Raw genomic sequence first — 24,376 nt, forward strand, 5'->3', positions numbered from 1 at the left:
GGTCATTTAATTAAAACATCAGGCCGTGTACAATGTATTTTCAAAACAGCAAAGGGAATCCATGACAAGGAGCCTTATCGTTTCCGGCAGGTCAGTCGCGAGAAACGCTCGTAGCGGCAACTTACAACTTAATTATGTAAGGTACGTAATTATAGGCGCTACCGTTGAGAGAAGATATGCGGGCGTTGTGACAGTGTCGGCATGTGCGGATGGAGGAGCGTGATCGTCTTCCTTTCTACTCCCGGATATATAACCGATAGCTGCTACTGGTATATATCCGGGATAATAACAACCAGTCGCGGCCGGTGTTGCAAATCACTTTACAATAAACATTCAAATGACTTTACCTGCATTCCTCTCTTGCAACAAACGATAATATCATAGGTTAGAAATATGTACGTTGTTCACTGGTTTGGAACTGTGGAAGCACAGGGATGCAGTATGTTGTCGACCGGCCGAATTATGGCGAGCTCATCCGGCGGCTGCAAAAACTTGCAAGTTGTAAAAACATCGGCAGCGACGCTGTAGTGTTACCTATCCTAAAAGGTACAGCGGTGCCGATTCCTTATTATGCGATCAATATTATGCAGACTTGATTGAAAACATCGATGCAGGAGCCACGTACAAAGGTAATATGGGAGTGTCGCCAGTGCAGGGCAGTGTATTGTACATACTGCACCAGTTCGCTAAGTACAGTACATTACACTACATGTAAGAGCGCGAGCGCTACTTACTCTGTATCAATCAAGATAAAGAAAATTCAAATGGTGCGAAATCGATCTAATAACAGATTGCTGTCACGTTCATTCCTGTTATTTTGTAGTATAAACGCCGAGCCTGTGTAAAATTGGATTAATTCTTGGCCGTTAACGCTCCCGTGCTTGTTGACTGTTGATTCCGCTGATAAGTTGCCGTGCACGATGTATGTTAATAGTCTGATATTTCTGTGCTGCAGTGCCGGACTAATTGGACATCATAACAATATCATCGCGGCCAGCTCGGTGAAGACCTCGGCCTTGGTCCGGCAACTCCTCGCCGCTGAAGACGTCCACGCGCCGCCCAACGCCGACCAGCCGCGCGAACCGGTGGTCGTCGACGTTAGCCTACAGGCTACCGGGATACAACATGATGTAGGTACAGTAACGGCATACGTAACGGTAAACAAGGTTTCCTGGTATGCGGCTCTCATGGTACTTCCATTTTAACTCCAACGTATTTCTCAAAAGGATGTTCAACCGATAACTAATTAAAATAATACAAAGAGCCTTCCAAAAGTAACTTTCCCTATTTTATATCTCTCTCCACAGATGCATTCAGCTCTTCATACAGATATTTTTATGAACGTCATCCATCGTTTAGTCAAAGTAAAATATTATCTAGGCTAATTGGGACTGCATTACTAAATACACTAAAACTTTAGCTTTCGCTCACTCTCAATCACAGTTTTGTAAATAATGTCCTTCTAAAGCTGAATGATTTGTATACACACACGATTAAATTCATTGTTGTGAAAACCGTTTGCCGCGCAACATCCGGTTCATAGCACTTTTCCATAATTTTCAAATGAATTTTAAAATTTTTGAATTCATTTTAAAGTCGGAAAAAAATGCTATGGATCTGGTATTGGTTCATTTTCGACTTTTTGGTCATGTGTCTTCTGCAGCAAAGTTTCAAGAAGATCGGATAATAACCATAGAAGTACTTGTGGTACACAACAATTCATTAATTAAATTTTTCGTCCATGTTCTGCGCGCAAAACGTTTTTTTCAGAACAATGTATACAAATCATTTAGCTTTTGAAGGACATCAAGTATCATTACAAAATTGATTCGGAGTGCCCGAAAGCGAAAGGTTTTGTGTATGTATCCAATTTTTGACACCATGTACATTTTGATACGGGCTATTTCCCTTTAGTAGTGGAATTTGAAATTTCATTGTGTTCGGTTAAAATGAATTTTCTATATACCTGTCATTTTCCCGCTTGTAATGAATTATACCACAAGCCTTCACGGTGTACTTGTCAAGTTGTTCCGTCTCGTCTGCTACGTGGCCATAGCGTCGGGAGTCGGATTTGGTAATCTTCCTCGGATTTCTGGATCTGAGCTGGACGAACAGCCGGCTGACATGGGACCCGCTGCAGCACCACAACATCACCGCCGTACGCCTTCCGGCCGACCGTGTCTGGCTGCCCGACATCACGCTGTATAACAGGTTATTATTGATTAGTAGCGGACGGGCGTCCGTCTTCTGACTGTAGGTTCATAGATACGATCAATGGCAATGCCGGGCGCATGTCTCCTCTGTTTTCTTTTCGTCTAGTGCGTTCATTAACAGCTACGATACGCGCAGTCGCGCTGTGTTCCCCGAAGAAAAACAGTTGGTCTCGGTGCGTTCGGACGGCGCTGTCACGTGGATACCGCGCGTGACCTTCCCGTTGAGCTGTAATAGCACGCGGAATACAGCCGGTGATGAAGTGCATTGTGTTATCAAACTAGGTACAAGTACAGTATATAAGGGGCAAAACTAGGCACCTTCCACCGCTCCCCTGTACTGCTGCGTCACCCGCCTGGAGTTTGACGTTGCGGCAATACATTTGGCTAAATCTGGCGCGGTACATAAGCGCCATGTTCAGCCCCAACGTCAAACTCCAGTCGGGTGATGGCAGCAGTACAGGGGAGCGGTGGAAGATGCTTGGTTTTGCCCCATATATTCATCAGCAGATTAAGGGAAATCACCCGGTACATGGTGTCAAAAACGGGATACATACACTAAAACGTTTTCTTTCGCGCACTCCGAATAACGTTTTGTAAGTAATACTTTATGTCATTCTAAAGCTAAATGATTTGTATATCGAAATCCAACGAGGAAATGCGGCATCGATCTTGGGGGCAGCGCCGATGGGAGCGAATTCAGATCAAATTTTCTCTGTGATTAGGCCGCATCTATCGATTGATGCTTATTGAGTGATTGATTATTGTGAGAATGTGTAGCGTTTCCCTTACTAACTAATAATAAAAATTTGCAAGAAATATTTGTATACATTGTTCTGTGTTTATAACCTTTAATAAGTATCATGGTACGAGTACAAACTATGCACCACAACAAAACGGCGTTTACAAAAGAAACACTTCCTCTATGCTATCCTGATCGGGGATCGTACCCATTACACAAATCGCGTTTCCCCGTTGTATTTGCATAGATATTCACTGTTTAAAGAACTCTTTCGCCCGCTTTTGTCCAGTTGAAGTCGCTATACCGTTTCCAACCGTTTCTACCAGCTTTTTAGTACCGTCTCCAAAAGGTCCGTAAATTTTGAAGGCTGCAGCAACGAAATCGTATCTTGTTTGCATCCATTGTTCTGAAAACCGTTTGTGCGCGCAACATCCGGTTGCCGAGATATGGCATACTAAACTGGCGAAAAGTTCAAATGCATTGCTGTGTACCAAAAGTCTGGTTATTTTACGATTAGAACAAGACTAGCGACTGTACAGGCAACCCTCGCTCAGGGGTGTTTTTGCGCCAAAAAATCGGTATCGAGATTCAGCGAGGAAATGCAGTTTCTGTTCTCGTACATTCAGTGACATGGTTGAGCGGGAAGATGTGTATTTTGCCTTTAAATTAGCTGAACGTGAATGATGTCGCGGATTTTTGTTATTGTTACTTGTATAATACGCAATATGGTTGAAATTTTATGTATTATGTGAACACTAAAGTGACTGAACAGAAAATTTTAGAACAATGTATACAAATCATTTAGCTTTAGAATGACATAAAGTATTACAAAAAAGTGATTCGGAGTGCGCGAAAGCGAAAGTTTTAGTGTATATGTATCCCATTTTTGACGCTACGCACAAGGCCATTTTCCTTAAGGGATTTGGCACCCCTGGCGGTACATGGCGCTGAATGTGGATTTGGCGGTACATGGCGCTAAATTCGTGCACATCCACGGGAACTTTCGCTATCGCGCACACCCAGACAATTTTTTGCATTGCTTTGTGGTATTTTGTAGCCAAAGGATTTGTACACCTAAGCGTAATATCCAATCGCAAGCGCAACGTCCGGTTGGGGAGTTATCGGTAAAATAAAATACCAAAAGTTTAGCCGCACGAACGTGTACTAAAAGGTCTCTCTATAAACCGATTCTCTTCAAATTCTGCACAAAAACGCACATATATATGAAGATTGTTTTACATCCAACCAGAATTGCACCATTTTTTCAAATTTTAAAACGAATTAAAGAAGCTTTGAAATTCATATTGAAATTTAAAAAAAGTTGTTCAACTTTGGTTTGCTGTAAAGCGATCTTTATACTAATGTGCATTTGCATGCAAAATTTGGGAGGATCGTTTTATAATGAGGCTTTTAATGTATTTAAACTTTTCGGAATTTTGATTCACTTATAACTTTCCAACCGGATGTGCGAAAGTCTCAATATGGATCGATCTCTTTAAATTATGCACGAAAACTCACGTTAGCATTAAGATAGGTTTTACACCGAATCCGGTGTCCACCATATTTTTAAAATTTAGAAATGAATTTCAAAAATTTTGCAAATTATTTTAAAATTTGTAAGAAGATCGCTTCGGTGTAAAAGCGATCCTCATGCAAGTGCGCGTTTTTACACAAAATTTCAAGAAAATCGGTTGATAATGAGACTGGTACGCCGCCGTGCGTTTAAACTTTTTGGAACTTCCTTGCGGCCCTTACTGTGCATTGGTGCAACCGGATGTTGCGCGCACAAACGGCTTTCACGCCCATATATGTATACAAATTACCTGGCTACAGAATGCCAGAAAACAGTGCAGAAAAGTGTTTGGGAGCGTGCGAAACTGAAAGCTTTTGCCACCATAAAAGAACTGGGGAAGAGATTACGTTCCCATTCAGGAGAAGCCCGATCGCACGAATTTCTTCGACAACGTCTGTCTATAGAGATACAACATGGTAACGCGGTTTCTGTTTTGGGCACGGTGGAGAAAGCGGATATGTTTACCGAGCTGTTGTTTTTGTAACTGTTTCCTGAACACGTGTTTAAGTGATGGTTTGAAATAAAATCGCTATCACTAAAGCTTTTGTGTGCGTAAACAAATTTGGTGGCACGCACTGGGGGACTTTCCTCAAATCGCTTGTGGCGAATAAATGATAATAATTTGATTGGGCTTGTTGTAGCTTCGTGGATGTATGACGGTTGGCTGGTGGATTTTCAGGCGTCATCGGGCGACATAATTCACAGAACCGGTAGTGTATGTGTAGTAACCTCTACATAATATATCCATGGTGAACCAAGCTGTATTATACAGCGGCGTATTTTGACCACTGCAGACTATGCATATTCCCAGCGCGGTTCCCGCTACCGTATAGTCGACAGCAAGGTACGCCGCAACGTCGTCTTCTACCCCTGCTGCATAGAGCCCTACCCGTCCATCGACATGACCTTTACAGCACGAAGTGCAGCAGCATCGCCACTAAGGCTCGCTTAGGCCGCTCTCATACTCAATTCCCTGCTAATAAAATGCGCTAGACTGTGGACTATGCACCGTTAATTCGTCGGGCCAGCAACGGTAATGCCGCGGCCCGCCGGCATCTGTACATTACTCCTACAAATGAATACATACCAGTGCTAGCCGCTCTGCACGGAATAATCATTCTTTACTCAGTTTGCTGCTAATAATAGTAATAATTCGCTAGTGCGGTGGGTTGTGCTAAACTGTTAATTATTTATTGCTGTTGCTGTCTGTTAGTGTTCGGCCTGTGTTACGCCGCGCCCCTTCCAGTGTATACCATCCGGTTCCAATATTTTATTGCAGTCGGCCGTCGCCCGTTTATTAATGTCCGAAATGGCGCCAATTCCGTTGTTGTTACGCTGTATAAGAGCATACGTGCTTGCCTCTACCGCACAGATGTGTAATAAAGAACATTATTTTCTTATGCACACAACACGGAAGCGGTTGGTGGTGTACATAAGAGCATAGATTTAATGTCCTGCGTCTGACGGCCGTATAATAATCATACGCACAATGTAACTGGTAGGTTTTATGTTTTCCACGATATTACTGCATTCGTAATCTCAAAGGAAGCAAAAACTATCAAGCTCCTAACTTTATTTAACTTTCCTGGCCTCTTAAACAGTAATCATAGATTAATTCTGATAAATAACTAGTGTACACGGTACATATAGTTACAAGTTAATAACACGTACAAAATTAAATACATTTTGGTTTTTCTGGATACCGTACATATATTATAGGTTTTTATATGTAGCTGCCAGGTGAAGTTGTCCAGCAGCGTTTGCGAGAGTCTGACTCAATCAAGGGCAGCGCCCAGGGTCCGCTGTCCCTGATTGAGCTTCACGTGTGAGCCAGGACAATCAAAAACACACTTCCGGTCCGGCGAAAGTCAAATAGTGGCATGGGCAGCTGATCCTATGCTGGTAGGTAACTGGCTCCTCTAATACGTGGGTTTACCAATATAGAAAGACAGTCCGTGCTGTATCTTTATTGATGGTTCATGATGACTGTACGCGGATGGTACAAGCACACAGACGATGAGATGCCTCTTTGTAGATGACATGCCGATGGTACAACATTGTATAGCTTATATAGGTACAGAGAGGAGGAAGTGGACGTAAATACCTTGCAAGTATTCCGGGTCGCATAGACGTTGGTCATAGACCAATATGCTTAGATCGTGAGCGTGTGACCACAACAAGATCTCATCATGTTCTGCACAAGGCACTCCCCTGGTACAGAACGACATGTGGGGAGAAGCGGTGTAACCGGTGTTGACCGGAGCCGTCGGATCGGACCGTCCAGCGGTCACCTTTCTTAATAGCAGCGCTGTACATAAAACGCTGTCTAGCCACACCGTAAACCACCCACTGCTGGCATCAGCAGTAGCCGGAAACGGTGGAACACGTCTAGTTTGCCCCTATATAGAATAACCATAATGCCGCTGGTATAGTTTTACTGTACAGGTAAGACATGAAGGTGCTAGCCTTGCACAAAATGTTGACCTTGTAATGCACCGCATGAGATTGAAATGCCGATAGGGTTCACGCCGTTCAGTATCGCCATCGTAGGAAAGCCGGCAGAAAAGGTCTATGCAAGATTTTGCGATAGAAGGACAGTAATACCAGTGTGTTCAAAAGTACTGCTATACAAATTACAGAAAACGCTTCGTCAAGATAATTTTGGCCTTTTTTGCATTGAAATTTTCGGAAGATTATTTTTTCGAAAACTCCCGAACCGGCTGTTACGTGCATCCAGAATTACAAATCATTCGGCTATAAAACGATGTGTCAAAAGCGATGCAAAATTGGGGAGAAAGTTCTCGTGCTCGCTTTCCGAACTTTGTACCTTGTACCACTTTCGTAACGAATCACCTGTTCATACAGATTTAATCATCTTTGCTCGCTGTCGGCCTCGGTCGCGCTGCGCAGTGTATCATGCCGCTCGGCCGCCGGCCGTCAAAAATTATTAATTCCAATTTGCACTTTTAAGCGCGCCCTTTCGTTTGCTGTATAAGTGCTCATCAGTCTTGGTACCGTGATTTATCATTACAATTTACACATACATACACAACGTCGCATATGTAGGGAAAGCGGCGACGTTAATTTTTCGAACAGAAACCGCTGGTTATCTACAGATACAGTACTCGTGCTTACGACAAGAGGAGAACAGCGCCGACTGAAATGCTGGATAAAGGCCAGGCATTTATTTCTGGTCCCGCAGCTGACAACACCCCAATAAAACAGATGCGGACCCGGCAGCTGGGCCTGACTGAAGACCATTAATTTTTATGTCGATAAAAGCCAAAACTGCCAAAGATTACCGGCTGATTTGCGGCAGCTACTGCTGTTTCCGTCTCGTGGTCAGCTTGCAAGATACCACGTTACTTCTATGATTATTCGGGTAAACCGTCCGTAATTTGTTGATGTCTGGGGGCGTCAGCGTCGTCCTTCCTGCTGTCGATGGCCAACAACACCGGCCGCTGGTCCGCCGGTGTCCGCTTTCCGGCGGTGTTCGGGGAGGATGCGACGCATGCCGGGCGACACCACGGCTGCCTCCGACACCCCGGATCGGAAAATCTTGCAACGGCTTCCGGCAGACATTCTCGTCAACATGTTCGACTACTGGATATGACGCCCTGACGACCGCATTGTCGCAGGTCGCTAGAACGCTTCCTAGGGCTGTAACAATGCGGTTGTACGGGCCGGGCCTGTACCGTCCCTGTCGCTTTACCTCTTGGCTTGGTACACGCGCCTGCCGATATCCTCTTATGTTAAAAGGTTCGTTTATACCGTACGTTTAAAATGAATAATACGTTTATGGAATATTACTAGTGATAATTAAACTGTTAGTAATGCTTGGAATTAAACATTTTACTTAATTCAATTAAAATTATGGCAGTTTTAATTATGCTGGAGCAGAATTAAAATTGCGTAATTTTAATTAAGCTTGAGCATAATTAAAATGGGTCATTTTTAATTATACTGAAGCTTAATTATACCTGGATAATTTTGCTTAAGCAAAATTAATTAAGCTTAAGTAAAATTGCCTGAATTTTTATTGATGAAACAGTTGGGTGCTGTTTTGAATGCCTCAGATTTATAACTTCAACTTGCAATCACTACTATTCAGTAAGGCGTATAAGACATGCAATTTTCTTAGAAAAATAATATTATATTACCAGCCACCAGGTGTCGCATTCTGAAATCCAGCACTAGCCAGCGAGTACATTGCTGCATACTACATCCGGGATAGTAATATCAATCGCGGCCGCTATTGTGGACACTCGCCGTCCGTCAGGATATCGCTCGGCTGCTCGGCTCCTGGTTGCTGAGCATCGCCCCCGCCATTATACCGGCATTTTGTTCAAAAGCGCTACTGAGAACCCGGGAACCCAAAGGATGGTAAGCTACCCGCGCTATAATTGTTTCGACGTTTTTCAAAAGTAATTTGAACCGGTTCAGTTTTTGCCGGTAAAGCAAAGAGCCGTGTTAGCAACTACAACAGTCGCCTATTTCCACGCCACGCCGATGAGCGGACTTTGCTGCAAAATTGTTCGAAACGTAAAAAGTTATTATTATAGTAAAAAATTATTATCCGACAGCCGTAACGACAACCATACTCTATACAGAAAGAAATAAACTTTTGAAAATTTTACGAGGCAAAACCGCATTGCATTGCCACACCGGGCGGTTGGCGGCGGAAAAAAAGCCTTCTTTTTTAGTTTCAAGTTTGAAGTCTTCAGTACAATTTGAGTGACGTTAGTTGGAAAACATACGCCGTCTAATGGTACGCTTCCCGCCCAAGCGATTTAAATTCGCCTATGGTGTGGTTTAGTAGTTGCTTTCTATTTTTCATGTATTTATTATGTACAATTTTTGCGCTTAATTTCTAACGCAGTAACGGAGTGACAAAACAAAATTCAAGTTTTACGCCAAACTGTATGCTCGTGCCACTCGTGACCATTTACGCTCTACATGCACTTGGATAAATATCGAACTATGTAAATTACTATGTATCCATATGAATTAATCCATGCTTGAATATGTACCATAAATTAATCCATGCTTGCTATTCAAATTACGATCCATATAAATTAAATCATGTACGTACATATCGAGCACAGATGCCCATATACAGATACAATATCTACTGTAGTAAATCCATATAAATATCAAGTATGAACTATTTTAGTGCCAAACAACTTCGGATTGAGCAGAAGAAAGATTTAACCAACGCAAATCTATTATCTTAGAAAGTGAGAGTGATTCCTTTTGCTTAAATGGCGGTTCTGACATCTTTATAGGCCACTCCATTCAGCAGTACAGAGTGTGTACGTGCTGCAGCACGTATGGCACGGCTAGCATACATTATAATTATTTTTTAGGGCATGCGTTAATTTTGACTTGTATCCACAGTATCCCACAGGATTCTCTATGTATCCTCTTGTACATCCTTTGAATTTCAGCTTTTTCCAGTTAATGTTTTGTCCTACCGTATCTCTGCAGCATCCTTCAGGCATCCCGAGCGTATTCCACAAGAGAACCCAAGAAAATTATCCGCGTACCTGAAAGACATTCGCCGGATGTTAAGCTGCATGCAGCCGGATACATGAAGAGAAACACATGCCTGGAAAACTTTAACATAATTATACGAAGAAGTCCATATGATCTATGCTTGGGCAAGTGGTCGTGGTCAGCAGTGCGAGCAAGCAGCGCTTACCGACGGCGGGCGGGGGCGCGGAGGGACTGCACGCAGCCTCGGGGTCGCATGGTCACATTTGGAGTCTCCAAACGTGACTATACGAACCTAAGCCTCCGGCAGCGAGATATACATGCGCTCAATAAAAGGCCACGCACACTGCGTACACGGCGCGCCGACCGTGCCTGCGACATTCCAGCACTATCCCCGGGCTGCACCTCCCAAACGCTGTACGGCAACATGCCGTACACATAATACAAGATCATTAATTAAAGTTTTCCTAACCGGGATATTAGCAACTTCGGCTAGCGGCATTTAAATTTACTATGTTCAAGTATTATGTTTTCTGGCAGAATGCATTCGGTACGTGCCTGTTCACAGCGACTGCAGCAAGCGCCGGAAATAAGTGATAAGAACTAAATCAGATCGCTTCTCGCATGAGTTGAAAGTAAATTTCACGCAATATAAGGCTCAGGTTCATCTTGATAGAATAATACTTCTACCGATGGAGCAATGTACTTGTGGCGTACGGTGAAAGCCGGTCGGAAATCAAAACGAGAAATCGCCACGTTACTTCCTTATTGGTAAGTCCTTTTTGTGCCGTTTCTCTAGCTTCCTGCCAACATATAAAAATAGAAACATTACGAATCGTCGGTACGGAGATGAGAAATATAACTAATAATCCTTAGTTTAGCCCATAGGGATGATTGCGCATGCGTGCCTATGGGTAGTACCTAACTACCTGGACTCTCTAAGTTGTTAGTCTACGGGTAGTTCATGTGCGACCAACAGCACAACACTGGGCCAGGTCAATTGCATCTGGGTAACCACTGCGTGTCGGGTAACGGAGAAACGCGTAAAAATCTGTCCATGACTCAGCGAAAAATTTATCGTCCAATCGTAAGTCGAGTACGCTTCCGTGGCAAGAAAGAATTGAACAACTGAAAAACTGAAGTGGAACCGAAAATTTTATTTTTGATGCTTTAATGTGGTAATACGTCAAAAAGTTATTTCTGAGTTTACGAGTGTGAATCTGGGTCGCTGGATGCACTTTTGATTCAAACAAACAAAATTTTGTTCATCTTTGCAGGAGAGTACGAGTTACTCGTAGTTTGGGTAACGGTTGCGCTTCGATTTCGAAGCGCAACGGTTACACGCACGGGTAAGCTGAAAACCCATCCCAGAATTCTGGTTTACCAATCAAATCGTTTACCTGCTTACGCGCCCTGACGTCATGATTTTTTACCCGACTGCCGCTTGCGCGTCGCGTAAGACTTACACAGAGCAATTGACCTAGCCCACTAGACCTCTACAATTCTATCTACTCGTACAATACTACTCACAAATTGTGATTAGGATACATACAACACCGTGTAATTTATTTACAAGGTGTTGTATGTATCCGTGTACCTATAACCCTTGTGTGTACACACAAGGGCTATAGGTACACGGATACATACAACACCTTGTAAATATGCCCTATATAATAATATAATAATAATTGTGTGTACACACAAGGGCTATAGGTACACGGATACATACAACACCTTGTAAATATGCCCTATATAATAATATAATAATAATTGTGTGTACACACAAGGGCTATAGGTACACGGATACATACAACACCTTGTAAATATGCCCTATATAATAATACAAGTGCTGAAAATATCAAGAGCTATAGGTACACGGATACATACAACACCTTGTAAATATGCCCTATATAATAATACAAGTGCTGAAAATATCAAGATGCATATTAATTTAATATAGGCCAAGCGATTTCCTTATAAAAACACCACAGTCTACAGTATAAGTAAAGCTGAAGTTAACGATGCAAAAACAATATTAAAAGCAACTTTTCTCACTTTTTAGCGTGGTTTATCACAAACTGACCAATTTTCGGTTTATCTGTAAAGTTGAATCTCATGTTAAGCGAGACAGTCAGCTGCTGACAACTGCAATTCAACATACAGCATTTAATTAACGGCAGCGATACCACAGATTTGTCAGTTATAAAAAAACTGTACATAGACAGTTTGCTCCTTCCGGCGAATAGTTGGGTCAACAAAGTACAATTTCTAATTCCGTAGGGCGGAAACCCGGAATTTTTTATCGACACAAAAAGAAACGGGCCACTGTTGTAAAGCCAAAAAAACCGATAACGAAAATTAAAACTAGAGAAGCACGATTACTCATTGCTTTCGTTAATTAGCCGACACTGCGCAGTGGAAGTTGCTAACCTACTCTGTACTGTAATTACATATCGATCCTGTACCAGAATTAGGCGCCTAAAGCACAAAAGCTGTGGGAGAAGGTTGTGCAGCTGACACCAACTCATTCAAGCCGAGGTGATTGGCTCGCTTACATGATGTGAATGTTAAGAAGACGTTATACCATGCCGGGTAACAAAAATTTTATTTTTCCGAATTTACTCAGAATTTGTTTGCAGTTTTGCGAATCTTTTTACACGGTACTCCTGTCATAAATAAACAATGTCGAGGAAACCCTGAGCAGAAAAAACAAACCTCTTTGGAAACTTTCGCTTCCGCGCACTGAATCACTTTATGTCACCCTAAAGCCAGTTAATTTGTAAACATTGTTCTAGAAACCGTTTGCGCTAGGGTTGTTGATACCAGCCACTGAGGAGCGTTAGTGGTATTGGTATTGTGGTATACCAGTTTATACCAGTGGTATACCAGTTAGTACCACTCGTATTATCAATAATACCTGGTATTTTATTTTACGCTGTGGTATTGGCTTTTTGCTAGCGTTTGAATACCATGCTAAGTTACCACAAAGCAAATCCACTTTATTACACATTCTTACCTCCAAACAAATCACTGAGAGAGTAAAAATCAGTCACTGAATCATTAATCTCGTCATCCGTACATTCCTCAAATTCTAGGAGAGCTTCTAACACCGAGTTGAACTGACTCGAAGCGCTTGCATCATCTTGAATTTCCGAATCTGAAACTGTACTGCAGTCATTATTGTTGCTGGAGATTATCTGAATATCTCCATCTTCATCCATCTCGACTACTGTACCCGAACTTTTCTTGTTTGTTTGAAGGTCGACCTTCAGCGATTCTTTTAGAGCTGCGACTCGCTGCGCTTCCCGTTTTGCCATAATATCCTCTTTCTGAAATTTCATTCGCATTGCCACCATTCCCGTAGCTAAATCCAGTTTTAAGTTAGATCGATTGTCATCATGCACGAATCCTAACTGACTCCAAGCGCGCTCCAAACTCGCTGCATGCACGACGACGTGCCAAAGTTCCAAAACCAAGCTGGCTAGCTCTTTGTGCTCATATTGTACGTATTTCCAATAACGTTCCACAGAAGAAAGATTCGATGCAACTTCATCTCCAAATATGCCTTTGTTCTCAATGTAATCCATGAGGGAGCTAATCACCCGCATTCCATCAGCTTCAAATAAGCGGACATACCATCCTTTTGCCCAACGCAGCACAACCCCAAAATTGAAACGCCCAGACGTGCGGAATGGTTTCATTTTGGACGTTGGGTCCAGTATCAAAGCCAAAACAAACAGTGACGGATCATAAAATTTCTGCCAGCGTTTTTCTAGGGTCGACCCTAACACCCCCGCTAAATCATCATCTTCCAGTGCGGTGAACACGTGGTAAATTTTCGCAAACTGAGTGATAACATCCGCTAAAGTGCATCCATCCGTCTCTGTGATTCCTTGAGCGACAGTGACAGGATCCAGTATTTGGACAACATTCTTTAGGCCACTCCAAAATGCTGCATCTTCAATAGTGACTTTAAGTTTTGCAAGTCCTTCGGTCTTGGATCGCTCGTCTGCTAGCCGCGCGACCATGCCCTGTCAAATTTTCATGCTTCACAATACGGAAAACACAATTGTAGGTCGACCTACAAACCTGGAGGGGTAGCTGCGATTTCGCGATCGCGCGGAACATGTTATTATAGCTGTACCATCGAGTGTCGCAAAGTTTGCTTATTGCTGTCGTGCTGCCATTGTATTTCATTTGCTCTTCTCGAAGAACGGCTAATGCTTTCGTGCGCGTGGCTAGTAGCGAAACAATGTCGACCGCTTTCTTGCAAATTGCTGAAAATTTCGGGACAGATGTCAAGACATCTTTCACAATCAGGTTGATTTGGTGGGCGCTGCAAGGCAGAAATATCTTGCTTGGATACTTCTCCTTCATTAACCGCCTCGCTTTCACGTGGGCGGCATCTGAGTCGCACGTCACCGTCCGAGCACAAGCCTTGAATTTTTGCTCCAACATCGTAAAACTGCCTTCGATCTTTTCCATGACATCTTCAGCCCGAGATGATTGAGAAGAAATAATTTCAGTCGAAAGAAAATGGTTCTCCACCCCTTGACTGTTTTTGACAGTAGCCATAATACCTAAAAAGTAGATTTTTGTAGGTCGACCTACACTTCAATTTAAACAACACCAAAATTACTCGTTCACTTAGCATCCCCAAACCACCGTTTTCCACTTACCAAGAACTTTATCATGCTTCGCATTTTTGTAACCGTCCAGCGTCACAGTAACAGACAGTTGCGATGACAAAGCTTTGACTGTGTTGCTTTCAACAGACTTGATGCGCTGTGGGATGATGCGAGTCGATAACACGAATCGACTTGGTGGCTTCACCGCTGGTCGCATAAATTTCCAAAACCGAATAAATCGAGGATCCTCCACGGCTCGAAAGGAGAAGTTCCCCGAGACAAACATATCGGCAAGAAGACGCTCAAAATCCCCCAGCTCGTTTTTCGCCAGTGGCCGATCAAAAAACGCTTCCGTGTTCGCCTGCTTTTTTGCAGCGCTTCCACCTGGAACCGCAGACGACAGCAATGGCACAACGTGTGCTCCTTCGTTTGTTTTTGAGTCGACCCAAACAGAAACTTCCTTGCGGTATGCATCCTTAGCTGACTGTGGAATGAATTCACACTTATAAAAATGGTTTTCCAGATGCACTTTTTCGCCGCGCAGGGCCTTCGGAGACGGCAGATTAGCAGCGCACTCTTTGCAAATCGCCTCCCAAAAATTAGAATGAGCAACCTGTTTGGTGCCACGGTCGAAATACCGCCAGATGGGTAAACGACCTGTTCGCATACGCTTTGCCCCTACAAAACGTTCAAGTAAATCAAACACCTCCTCTAATGAAATAGTAACAGAATGCGGGTCGACCCGCAAATAGCAAAAGAAACTCACCTGAGTCTGACTATCTTCAGTGGGTGCAGGATCCTTGCCTGAACTGGCCGAATTACTTGTTGGATTCATGATACGAGCTCGTAAGGATAGCAATTAAGGATTATTCTCAAACAAAAACGATGGTTCCTTACAGAAATAATTGTGGGGAAAAAATAAATGCTGCCTTGCTTGCAGAAAGCAAAAAATGCAACGTTAAGCGATTTGCGCTAAAGTTGCTGAACGGTGAGGTGAAGTAGCACACGAAACGCCGTAACGGCGTATTACGACGTTTTAAAAGCCATCTTCGGCCTCTTACTTTTCTGCACAACGAACAAAATGATTTTTTGGTATTACCATAGGCATTCTGGTATATCAGATCTTATTTGGTATATCTGGTAGTAAATCTTACCATTTGACGCCTGCCTGATATACCATTTAGCAATGGTATATCAGCCGTACCACAATACCATATACCATTTGGTATCAACAACCCTAGTTTGCGCGCGCAACATCCGGCTGCCGAGATATGGCGAACTAAAACGGGCGAAAAGTTTAAACGCATTGTTGTGTGCCAAATATCTGGTTATGACCCGATCTTCTTGAAACTTTGCTGTAAAAGACACACGTCCATAAAGTCGAAAGTGAACCAATATCGGATTTAGAGTATTTTTTTTCAAATTTTAAAACGAATATCAAGAATTTTTAAATTCATTTAAAATTATGGGTCAGTCAGTGCTCACGCTCACGTATAACTGCACCGGCGTGATTTGAACTGAATTATACGGAGCGCACAACGCCGTACAGTTCACCGCCAGTTAATGCTTCGCCGGACAGTATCCTTACATTTACGCATATAAGTTACAATGTTGTATTATAACGAACGAAAAATATAGGTATCCGCAATTGCGACTACATTTGTGTTGCTGCCTACTATTTTGCTTTAATTCGTCGTCAGTCTACTAGTTTATCCGATACCTACATAAGTTAATCCGCTACCGGCCGGATTTTCTTCGAACTTATAAATTAACCACATATTTAAAACAATTTTTTCGCTATAATTAAAAAAGAATAACTTTACAAAAAATATTTTTCGGGTGTGCCCGGGTTTACCGAATTCAGAAACTGTTATTGGTAAAAAGCCTGATTTTGCAGCTTGTTTTTATTAATGACTGTATGGGCGTTGAGAAGGGACTTAACGGGAGTCGCATAATAAATTTGCTTAAGTGTCAGAATTTTGGCATGCCAATCCCCGCAAATCTCCTAAAGCCGGTCATTTTCCAATGATACCGGCCTGTATGGATTCCAAAAAATTAATTAAGCGTAACTTTACGCCTTCCAAAAACCCCTGCGGTAAATTAATGAATGAATCAGAGTTTTTTTGGTCGAGCTTAGTGCTGTGATTGGCACAAAAAATTTTAAGAAAGACAGTCCGCGGAAATCGGCCACATTTACCTCATGCAAGAAAAGGTGCCCGCGTGACATGAGCATTCTGCAGTTGAAGAGCTATGCTATTTGTATATAAGCGTAAGAAATAAGCATTTTTTTAGCAGTCTGCAGTATTCTCTTTTTTCAGTTATCTGAGCACAGTCTGGAATACAGTAGCAACGCTACCGCTGTCTGTTTCTTCGTTGACTTGTGCCCTCTGCAACTGCCCAACATGCATACGCGCGCTTTCCTCATCCTCACCATCACCATTCTGCTCCTGGCCGCCTACTCCGGCCCGGTGGCTGGCCAGTGCAACTTATGCTCGTGTAGTATGACTTCTTGCAGGAAGATGTGCCAACTTCAGTGCTCGCGCCCCTTGCGTGTTGCTCGTGCCGCTGAACTGCCAAGCCTTATGGAAATGACCCTCAAAAAGATTAAGAAAAGCCCGGGTCCTTTGCATAAAATTAGGAAGCACCCGGGTCTTGCTGACTAACGGGCCCTGGCCACAACATCCGATTCCTGTTAAGGATGTCCATTATCTGTCAACTAGCTGACGCAAAAAAATATCTGCGCGCCTTTGACGCTTTTGCATGTACAGATAGAACATACTTTTCAGACTACAGTCTGATGCTAAAGCGAATGAATGTTGTCTAAGCGGTTTACCTTGATGCGACTAGGTGTTCTGACCCGCTTGCCATAAAATTTCGCACTTGTATCGGAAGTTGTTTTCAAGTACTTAATGTGATTTCCGCTTTGCTTTTTTTCTTATGTAATGGACGATCCAATAAACTGGGCCTCCGATCCGTCGCTTCTCCCTCATTAAGCGCTGTATAAGTACATAGTTCAAATAAATGATCCTGTACGCGTATGTAAAATAAGGTATCGGCTGGATGGTGTTTTGTAATTCGAATCCCCGGTGCTTAATCATGTATGGCCGAATGAATCAGCGCAGCCATTAACTTTCTGCTTTAGAAGTTATGACGAGTAAGCTGTCTACAACGAAAGACCTTTTTCAGAAAACACAGGAAAATTGCAAACGTACAGGATCATTATAACAGGATAAGTAAATGCTTCTAGATATCTTTAATTGATTATTCTAACGTATGATTTCAACAGAGCGATTTTCTTGCATACACAGTGCAGATGCATAAACGGTTTAAACACGCTTTCTTAACGTGAGTTGCCGCAAATGACTGCTCTGGGGCAAAATTAAACCTCTTGTTAAGCGAGACAGTCAGCGGCTAACCAGACGAAACGCATTATTGTAATGCCAACGATGCAGCTACAAATTTTGCCAGTAAAAAATCTTTTATACAAGTTACTCCACCAAGCGAACAATTTGCTGATCAAAAACATCGAATTTTTAATTCCATAGGGGCAAAATCCGCAGAGCTTTTGATCTGCACAAAATGGACAGCAACTGCAGAGCTGACAAACCAACAAAAAACAGAACTAAAACTAGACACTCATCACTGCTCATTGCTTCCGTTGATTGCCCGACACCGGGTAGTTAATGTGGCCAACCCTGATAATTAATAACCCGGTAACAGAATTAGGCGCCTAAAACAGCAAGATGTCCGAGAACTTCGTGCAGCTGACACAAAATCATTAGCAGAGGTGATTGTCTCGCTTACATACAAGATATAAACCGGTAACACCTTTATCATTATTATGAGTTTGTTCGTGTGTATAGCAGCGGAATGAGTTACGATGAAATTGACTCTAACGTTCACATCAGATCAGAACTGTATGCAAAGAATTACTTACACTGTACCGGTTGTTACTCACTTTTTCGACAATGGGAAGATACCCATGGCGTGGCATGCAGTACAACTGCGCCGATGGGATTATGATAGAACCGCCATACAAGCACAGCGACACAAAGGTCACCGTCAATTAAATATTTCACCCGCATGCGGCCGGAGCAAATACACGCCCTGAAGCAATACTCTTATAATAAGAATTGTAATTCTTGTGTAATGCGTAAAAGCAAGGTATGGTTTTAAAATTACTTGGAAACATTTCTAATTCGATTCCCGAACAATATAAACGCCAACAATTTGAAAACATAACTCGAAATCTTCTCTAGAATTCTAAAATTATTACCTGAAGATTATTTCAGTTCTGATAATATATTACGAAACTGCTGTACGAAACTTGGCAGTTTTTGTACTGGTACACAGGAAATTAAATGTAGTGGCCGTGAATCAAAAGAAACGCGGAGGCAAAGCCGAGACTGTTTCTTGTATATATACATAATAAATATAACCAGGACCTACTGTATACAGGCCTAATAAGACGCTTGTGCAGTACGAGATGACGTAGCAGTAGATCAGACGGTTTAACACTGCACCAGTGCAGAAAATGGTGATTTCTGCCGTTTTACGACCTTCTCTAGTTTCAAATTCGTTTACAATCATTGAGTTTTAAGTAAAAAAATGTTCCTTTTTCTTATCCTTATCAAAATCTATGGTGGAAAATGGGTTCACAAAGTGCAAACTGGAAAAAGAAGCAAACTACTGCAACGAAGATGCAGTTCCACTCATACAGCATACTGTACTCAGTGTACTGTTTGTTCCAAGCACGCCGTGTTACAGCCTTTACTGCATTAACTTTTATCTTGCTGCTTTATACGAAGCCTATAATAATTTTGTGTTTTAATGCCCGCGTGGAGCTTTTTACGGAACGAAGAATTACGGAAGCTATTACCGTGCTGCTGAGGTATTGACTGGGACGAATCTTGTCCTTCTTCACCAGTTTTACGTTCGGTTTTTAGATTTGGTCGAACTGTTCTGAGAATTTGTGCTACTACAATCTTTGACTATTCTCGAAGAACTCTTAATGTTGATGTTTGGAGGCCTAACAAAATTGTAAACGAAGCATTATTGACAGTGTCACCGTAGCAGCAGGTGAGCTGGGACAACAGCAGTTATTGCAATAAAACTTCCCAGTTTAAAGCTTTCCAGTCGGTCTATATTCCATTTTATGGCCCAAATTAGTTTCAGAATTTTTTTTATTTTATTCTACAATAAAAACTGTTATCAATAATAACAGTAACTCTAAAAACCAACCCAAATCAATCCATCATTCTCATGCTCTGCATTGGTAAATATTGATAACTGTCTCATCTACTTCGACGTCATCGAACCTCTTATTAGGCCTGTATACAATAGGTCCTGATATAACAAATATAAAATATAAATATATATAATAATATGCATAAATTGTAATATAAATGTAACACTTAGAAATTTATTTTGCCGCTAAATAATATTTGCAGTGGAGTGATGACTTACAAGCGAGTGTTGACTTTGCACGATTATGAATTTATTTTCAAGTTTATGCACTCCAGAAGGCAGCTGGGAAGCGAAATCACTTTACAAGTGTAACATACATAATGAAGGCGCTTATGTCTGCAAGACTGCAGATGCACGGTCAACGGAGATATTGGTACAGGTACATGTACAGATGTACTCGTACATAAAGTACTGCATATCGTTATATACGATGAACGCCGTAGATGCAGTCATGCAATTAGCGCGCAGACACTGTAATACGCAGTAAACAATGAATGCAACCGAACCGGAAGTCATCGGCTATGGAACGCTAGTGGCGTCAAGGTTAGTGTGAATCGCAGAACAACAAATTGCTCCCACAAAATCATTTCCACGCTTTCCTGTTGTCATATGGAAAACGTGATGTGATCATCTTGTGATCACACGCTGCACGATCTAAGCGGACTTAGCATATAGGTCTATGACCGACGCTTATGCGACCCGGAATACCTGCAAGGTATTCGCGTCTACTTCCATCTATCTCTACCTATATAAGCTCAGCACTGTTGTACCATCTGTACACACGGTACCAAGTCATCTGTATGCATGCTAGCATTGTACCATCCGCGTACAGTCATCATGTACCATCAATAAAGATACAGCACGGTCAGTCTCTCGTGTCTTCTTTATATTACTAAAACCCACTATTACAATGGTGGCTCCAGGGGTTGCCGAGATTCGGTCTCGGTATATTTCTGATCGTCAGTCTTGGCAACGCTGACCGTTCAGTTTCTACCGACTAAATCCTCGTCGATTTACTGTGAGTTTACTAGTGTTTTATACTGACTTGACCTTCCTATACACTGCACTATGGACACTTCAAACCCGTCACGGATAGCCCATCAGTTCGTCCAAACCATCCTGAAGCGACTGCATCAAGAGCATTCCTGCCCTACCCGGAAACAACAAATCTATGCCGTATTCGATGCGCTTCCTCCAGAACTGAAAGAAAAATACCTATTCGAACTGCCTCAAGACACCAACTCCTTCGAACGCAAGCTCCAGTACGAATTACAGTACGGTCAATTCCATTCTCAGCTCATTTTACCCGTATTACAACAACAACCTTCCCCTGGAAGCCAACCCAAACAACGACGACAAAGACCTATCGCTCCCAGAATTTGCTACCACTGCAGAAAGCCCGGACACGAAGTTATTCGCTGTTGGCAATACAGAAATCAGCATAACTACTGATGAAGATTTTACTGGATTCAACATTGACTTAGGACCGGATTTACAAGGTATAAAAGTGGAAAGTAAGGCATGTGGCTGTAAGAGTGATCCATGACCTTTGGTACGAGAGAACAAGCTGTAAGAGTGAAACGTGTCTCCGACCGATACTAATGACTTTAAGAATTTGGGTGCGACGTACGTGAAGATTACAGTGAGATTTTTACCACTACTTGCTGCTGATGGACAGTTGCCTCTTCGACGAATTTCGCCTCTACGATGCATTTTTCAACAAGGGAAGGAGGAACATGAGCTCCACTCGTCATCACCAACGAACACTGGAGAAACGCCCAACCTGAGCAAGAGGAATATAAAAAAAAAATCGTGCTAGTATTTCTTTTCTATTTGTTTTATAATTTCTACGAAATTCTCCTAAGAAGGGAAGTGTCATATGGAAAACGTGATGTGATCATCTTGTGATCACACGCTGCACGATCTAAGCGGACTTAGCATATAGGTCTATGACCGACGCTTATGCGACCCGGAATACCTGCAAGGTATTCGCGTCTACTTCCATCTATCTCTACCTATATAAGCTCAGCACTGTTGTACCATCTGTACACACGGTACCAAGTCATCTGTATGCATGCTAGCATTGTACCATCCGCGTACAGTCATCATGTACCATCAATAAAGATACAGCACGGTCAGTCTCTCGTGTCTTCTTTATATTACTAAAACCCACTATTACACTGTCAACGGCTCCATATGCCAAGAGTCCAAGATGGGCCAATTGCAACCTTACGAGGACCCTTTAGCTGTTAGAAAGCAGGTTTTGGAAAACAGAAATGGGTTTAAAACGACGGCCCAGGTTTGGGTTTTCACAACTTTGACTGAACGCAGAAGTATTTAGCTACACAATGGTGTGACACGAACCCTCTTTCTACTGCTAGGGGTCCCATTAAAAGCGGCAATGTTGCACGATCGAATTAAGGGAAGTGGGCCGGTACATGGTACCGAATTCGTGTACATGCACGAAAATTTACACTTTCGCGCACTCCCAAACACATTTTTGTTTCGGTTTATGGCGTTGTAGCCAGATGATTTGTATACACTGGCGTGAAAACCGTTTGTGCGCGCAACATCCGGTTCGGGAGTTATGGCTGCTAGAAAATTCCAGAAAGTTTAAATGCGTTCAGGTGTACCAAAAGTCTCATTATGGATCAATCTCCCTCAAAATTTGCACGTAAATGCGCATTATTATTATTATTATTATAACAACTACAGTAGCCAAACTCCATTAAAGGAGACTTTAACCCTAAGGTGAAAACCTTTGGGTGTTTAGGCTATTGGAAAATTTTTTTGTTTAATTTTGAAAATTTTATACTTTTTTTGGTTTGATTTTATGAGATAAAAGTTACCCACCTAGGAATCGAACCCAGGACATACAATCTTAAAGCCAGACGTACTACCACCAAGCTAGGCAATTAACATTAAATATTTGATTATTATTATAACAACTACAGTAGCCAAATTCCATTAAAGGAGACTTTAACCCTAAGGTGAAAACCTTTGGGTGTTTAGGCTATTGGAAAATTTTTTTGTTTAATTTTGAAAATTTTATACTTTTTTTGGTTTGATTTTATGAGATATGAAGCATGCCCATGAAGATCGTTTTTACACCGATCCACTGTTCTAGCATGTTTTTCAAATTTTAAAATGAATTTCAAAAATTTTAAAATTCATTTTAAAATTTGAAAAAAATTATGGGAGTCTGGGTCAGTGTAAAAACGATCTTCATGGACATGCGCATTTACGTGCAAAATTTGAGGGAGATCGGTCTATAATGAGACTTTTGGTACACCTGAACGCATTTAAACTTTTTGGAATTTTCTAACAGTCAAAACTCCCGAACCGGATGTTGCGCGCACAAACGGTTTTCACGCCAGTGTATACAAATCTTCTGGCTACAAAGCGATATAAAACCGAAACAAAAATGTGTTTGGGAGTGCGCGAAAGTGTAAATTTTCGTGCATGTACACGAATTCGGCACCATGTACCGGCCCACTTCCCTTAAGCGGGCGCGGGTGACTAACGGCGCCCATTGTTCAATTGGTGAAAGGTGACTCCGGCCGTCAGTGCTGTCCTGTGGGATGGTATTGCCCACATAAATGAGTACCTGAAGATTATATGGAGAACCGCGCGTGAAGTACAGTTAAGAAACCATCGATGGGTTCCTTGATGTACTATCCTTAACACTTGCTGTTTCCCATTCTTCAGGCTCTTCCGAGCTGCCGAGAAGTGGTGTCGCCACTGTAGCCAGCCGCTCTATGGGTTTTTGCAAACGGGCTGCTGGTAACCAACGAAAAAAGAAGAGAGGAACAGTGACCGGTTGTCCACCACGCCATAAACCAGCCCCCGGTGGTTGGCTTTGGGCGTGGTTGGCGACCGGTCACTTTCTCTTTTCGCTTCTATCCCCACGTTGGCTGCTGTCCTCTCTAAGGTACGTGGATGTAAGCGGTATACCGGAGGTGGCGCAGGATCCCGTTTACGACATCAAATTAAAATGCCGCGTACCATGGGCTGACATGGCACCAGTAGCTTAGCAGCTACGTACGCCGCTATCAATACCCACAGTTGATGGAAATTCGTGATGCATGGTTGTGGCATATCGACTTGGCAGGAACTATTGCATACTGCCGTTTATGTGCTCTTCTAGCTGCAGGTGTACATGTCCCGTCGAGGACGGGTTTGCGGTAAACTATCCAGAGTATCACTACAGTTACAAGTCATGTTAATGCACTGGTGTATACACCACAACATTAACATGTATAGTAACTGTACTGTACCAGTGCATAATTTTTCGAAAAACAATGCCGTTTATGCGGCGAGCGCAGAGGTTTCTTATATACAAGTACCTGAGCCACGGGCCCGCGAGCGGCATTACAATAATTCATCTTTCATTGGACAAGGGACAGCCCGTAGTCGTTCCATCCCGGCTTTCCGCGTTCGGTGTCGTTTTGTCACGTAGGTTTAGTAGAATGTACTTATCGCT

At 42.4% G+C, this 24,376-nt stretch overlaps 2 protein-coding genes across 3 annotated transcripts; one reads left to right on the plus strand and one right to left on the minus strand.

Moving 5' to 3' along the window:
* The first annotated feature begins 835 nt into the window (after positions 1-835).
* On the plus strand, positions 836-5,927 carry LOC129598361 (acetylcholine receptor subunit alpha-type acr-16-like). Of its 2 annotated transcripts, none has more exons than XM_055496229.1 (5): positions 836-1,130; positions 2,057-2,211; positions 2,320-2,495; positions 5,167-5,235; positions 5,320-5,927. In XM_055496229.1, exons 1-5 carry the CDS (start codon positions 921-923, stop codon positions 5,475-5,477), a joined length of 768 nt encoding a protein of 255 aa, XP_055352204.1. In that variant the 5' UTR covers positions 836-920; the 3' UTR covers positions 5,478-5,927. The 2 variants fall into 2 exon arrangements, with proteins under 2 accessions (XP_055352204.1, XP_055352205.1); XM_055496230.1 differs by having other exon boundaries at positions 5,167-5,240; positions 5,320-5,452.
* A 6,222-nt stretch (positions 5,928-12,149) lies between these two features.
* LOC129598367 (uncharacterized) lies at positions 12,150-15,481 on the minus strand. The gene is made up of 5 exons (XM_055496237.1): positions 15,413-15,481; positions 14,698-15,130; positions 14,108-14,598; positions 13,035-14,049; positions 12,150-12,163 (listed from the first exon to the last, which is right to left on the minus strand). The coding sequence occupies exons 1-5, from the start codon at positions 15,479-15,481 to the stop codon at positions 12,150-12,152; spliced, it is 2,022 nt and encodes a 673-aa protein (XP_055352212.1).
* Between the last annotated feature and the right edge of the window lie 8,895 nt (positions 15,482-24,376).

Source organism: Paramacrobiotus metropolitanus, unplaced genomic scaffold (genome assembly GCF_019649055.1).
Source record: "Paramacrobiotus metropolitanus isolate TYO unplaced genomic scaffold, Prichtersi_v1.0 Parri_scaffold0000120, whole genome shotgun sequence".
Classification (NCBI taxonomy): domain Eukaryota; kingdom Metazoa; phylum Tardigrada; class Eutardigrada; order Parachela; family Macrobiotidae; genus Paramacrobiotus; species Paramacrobiotus metropolitanus.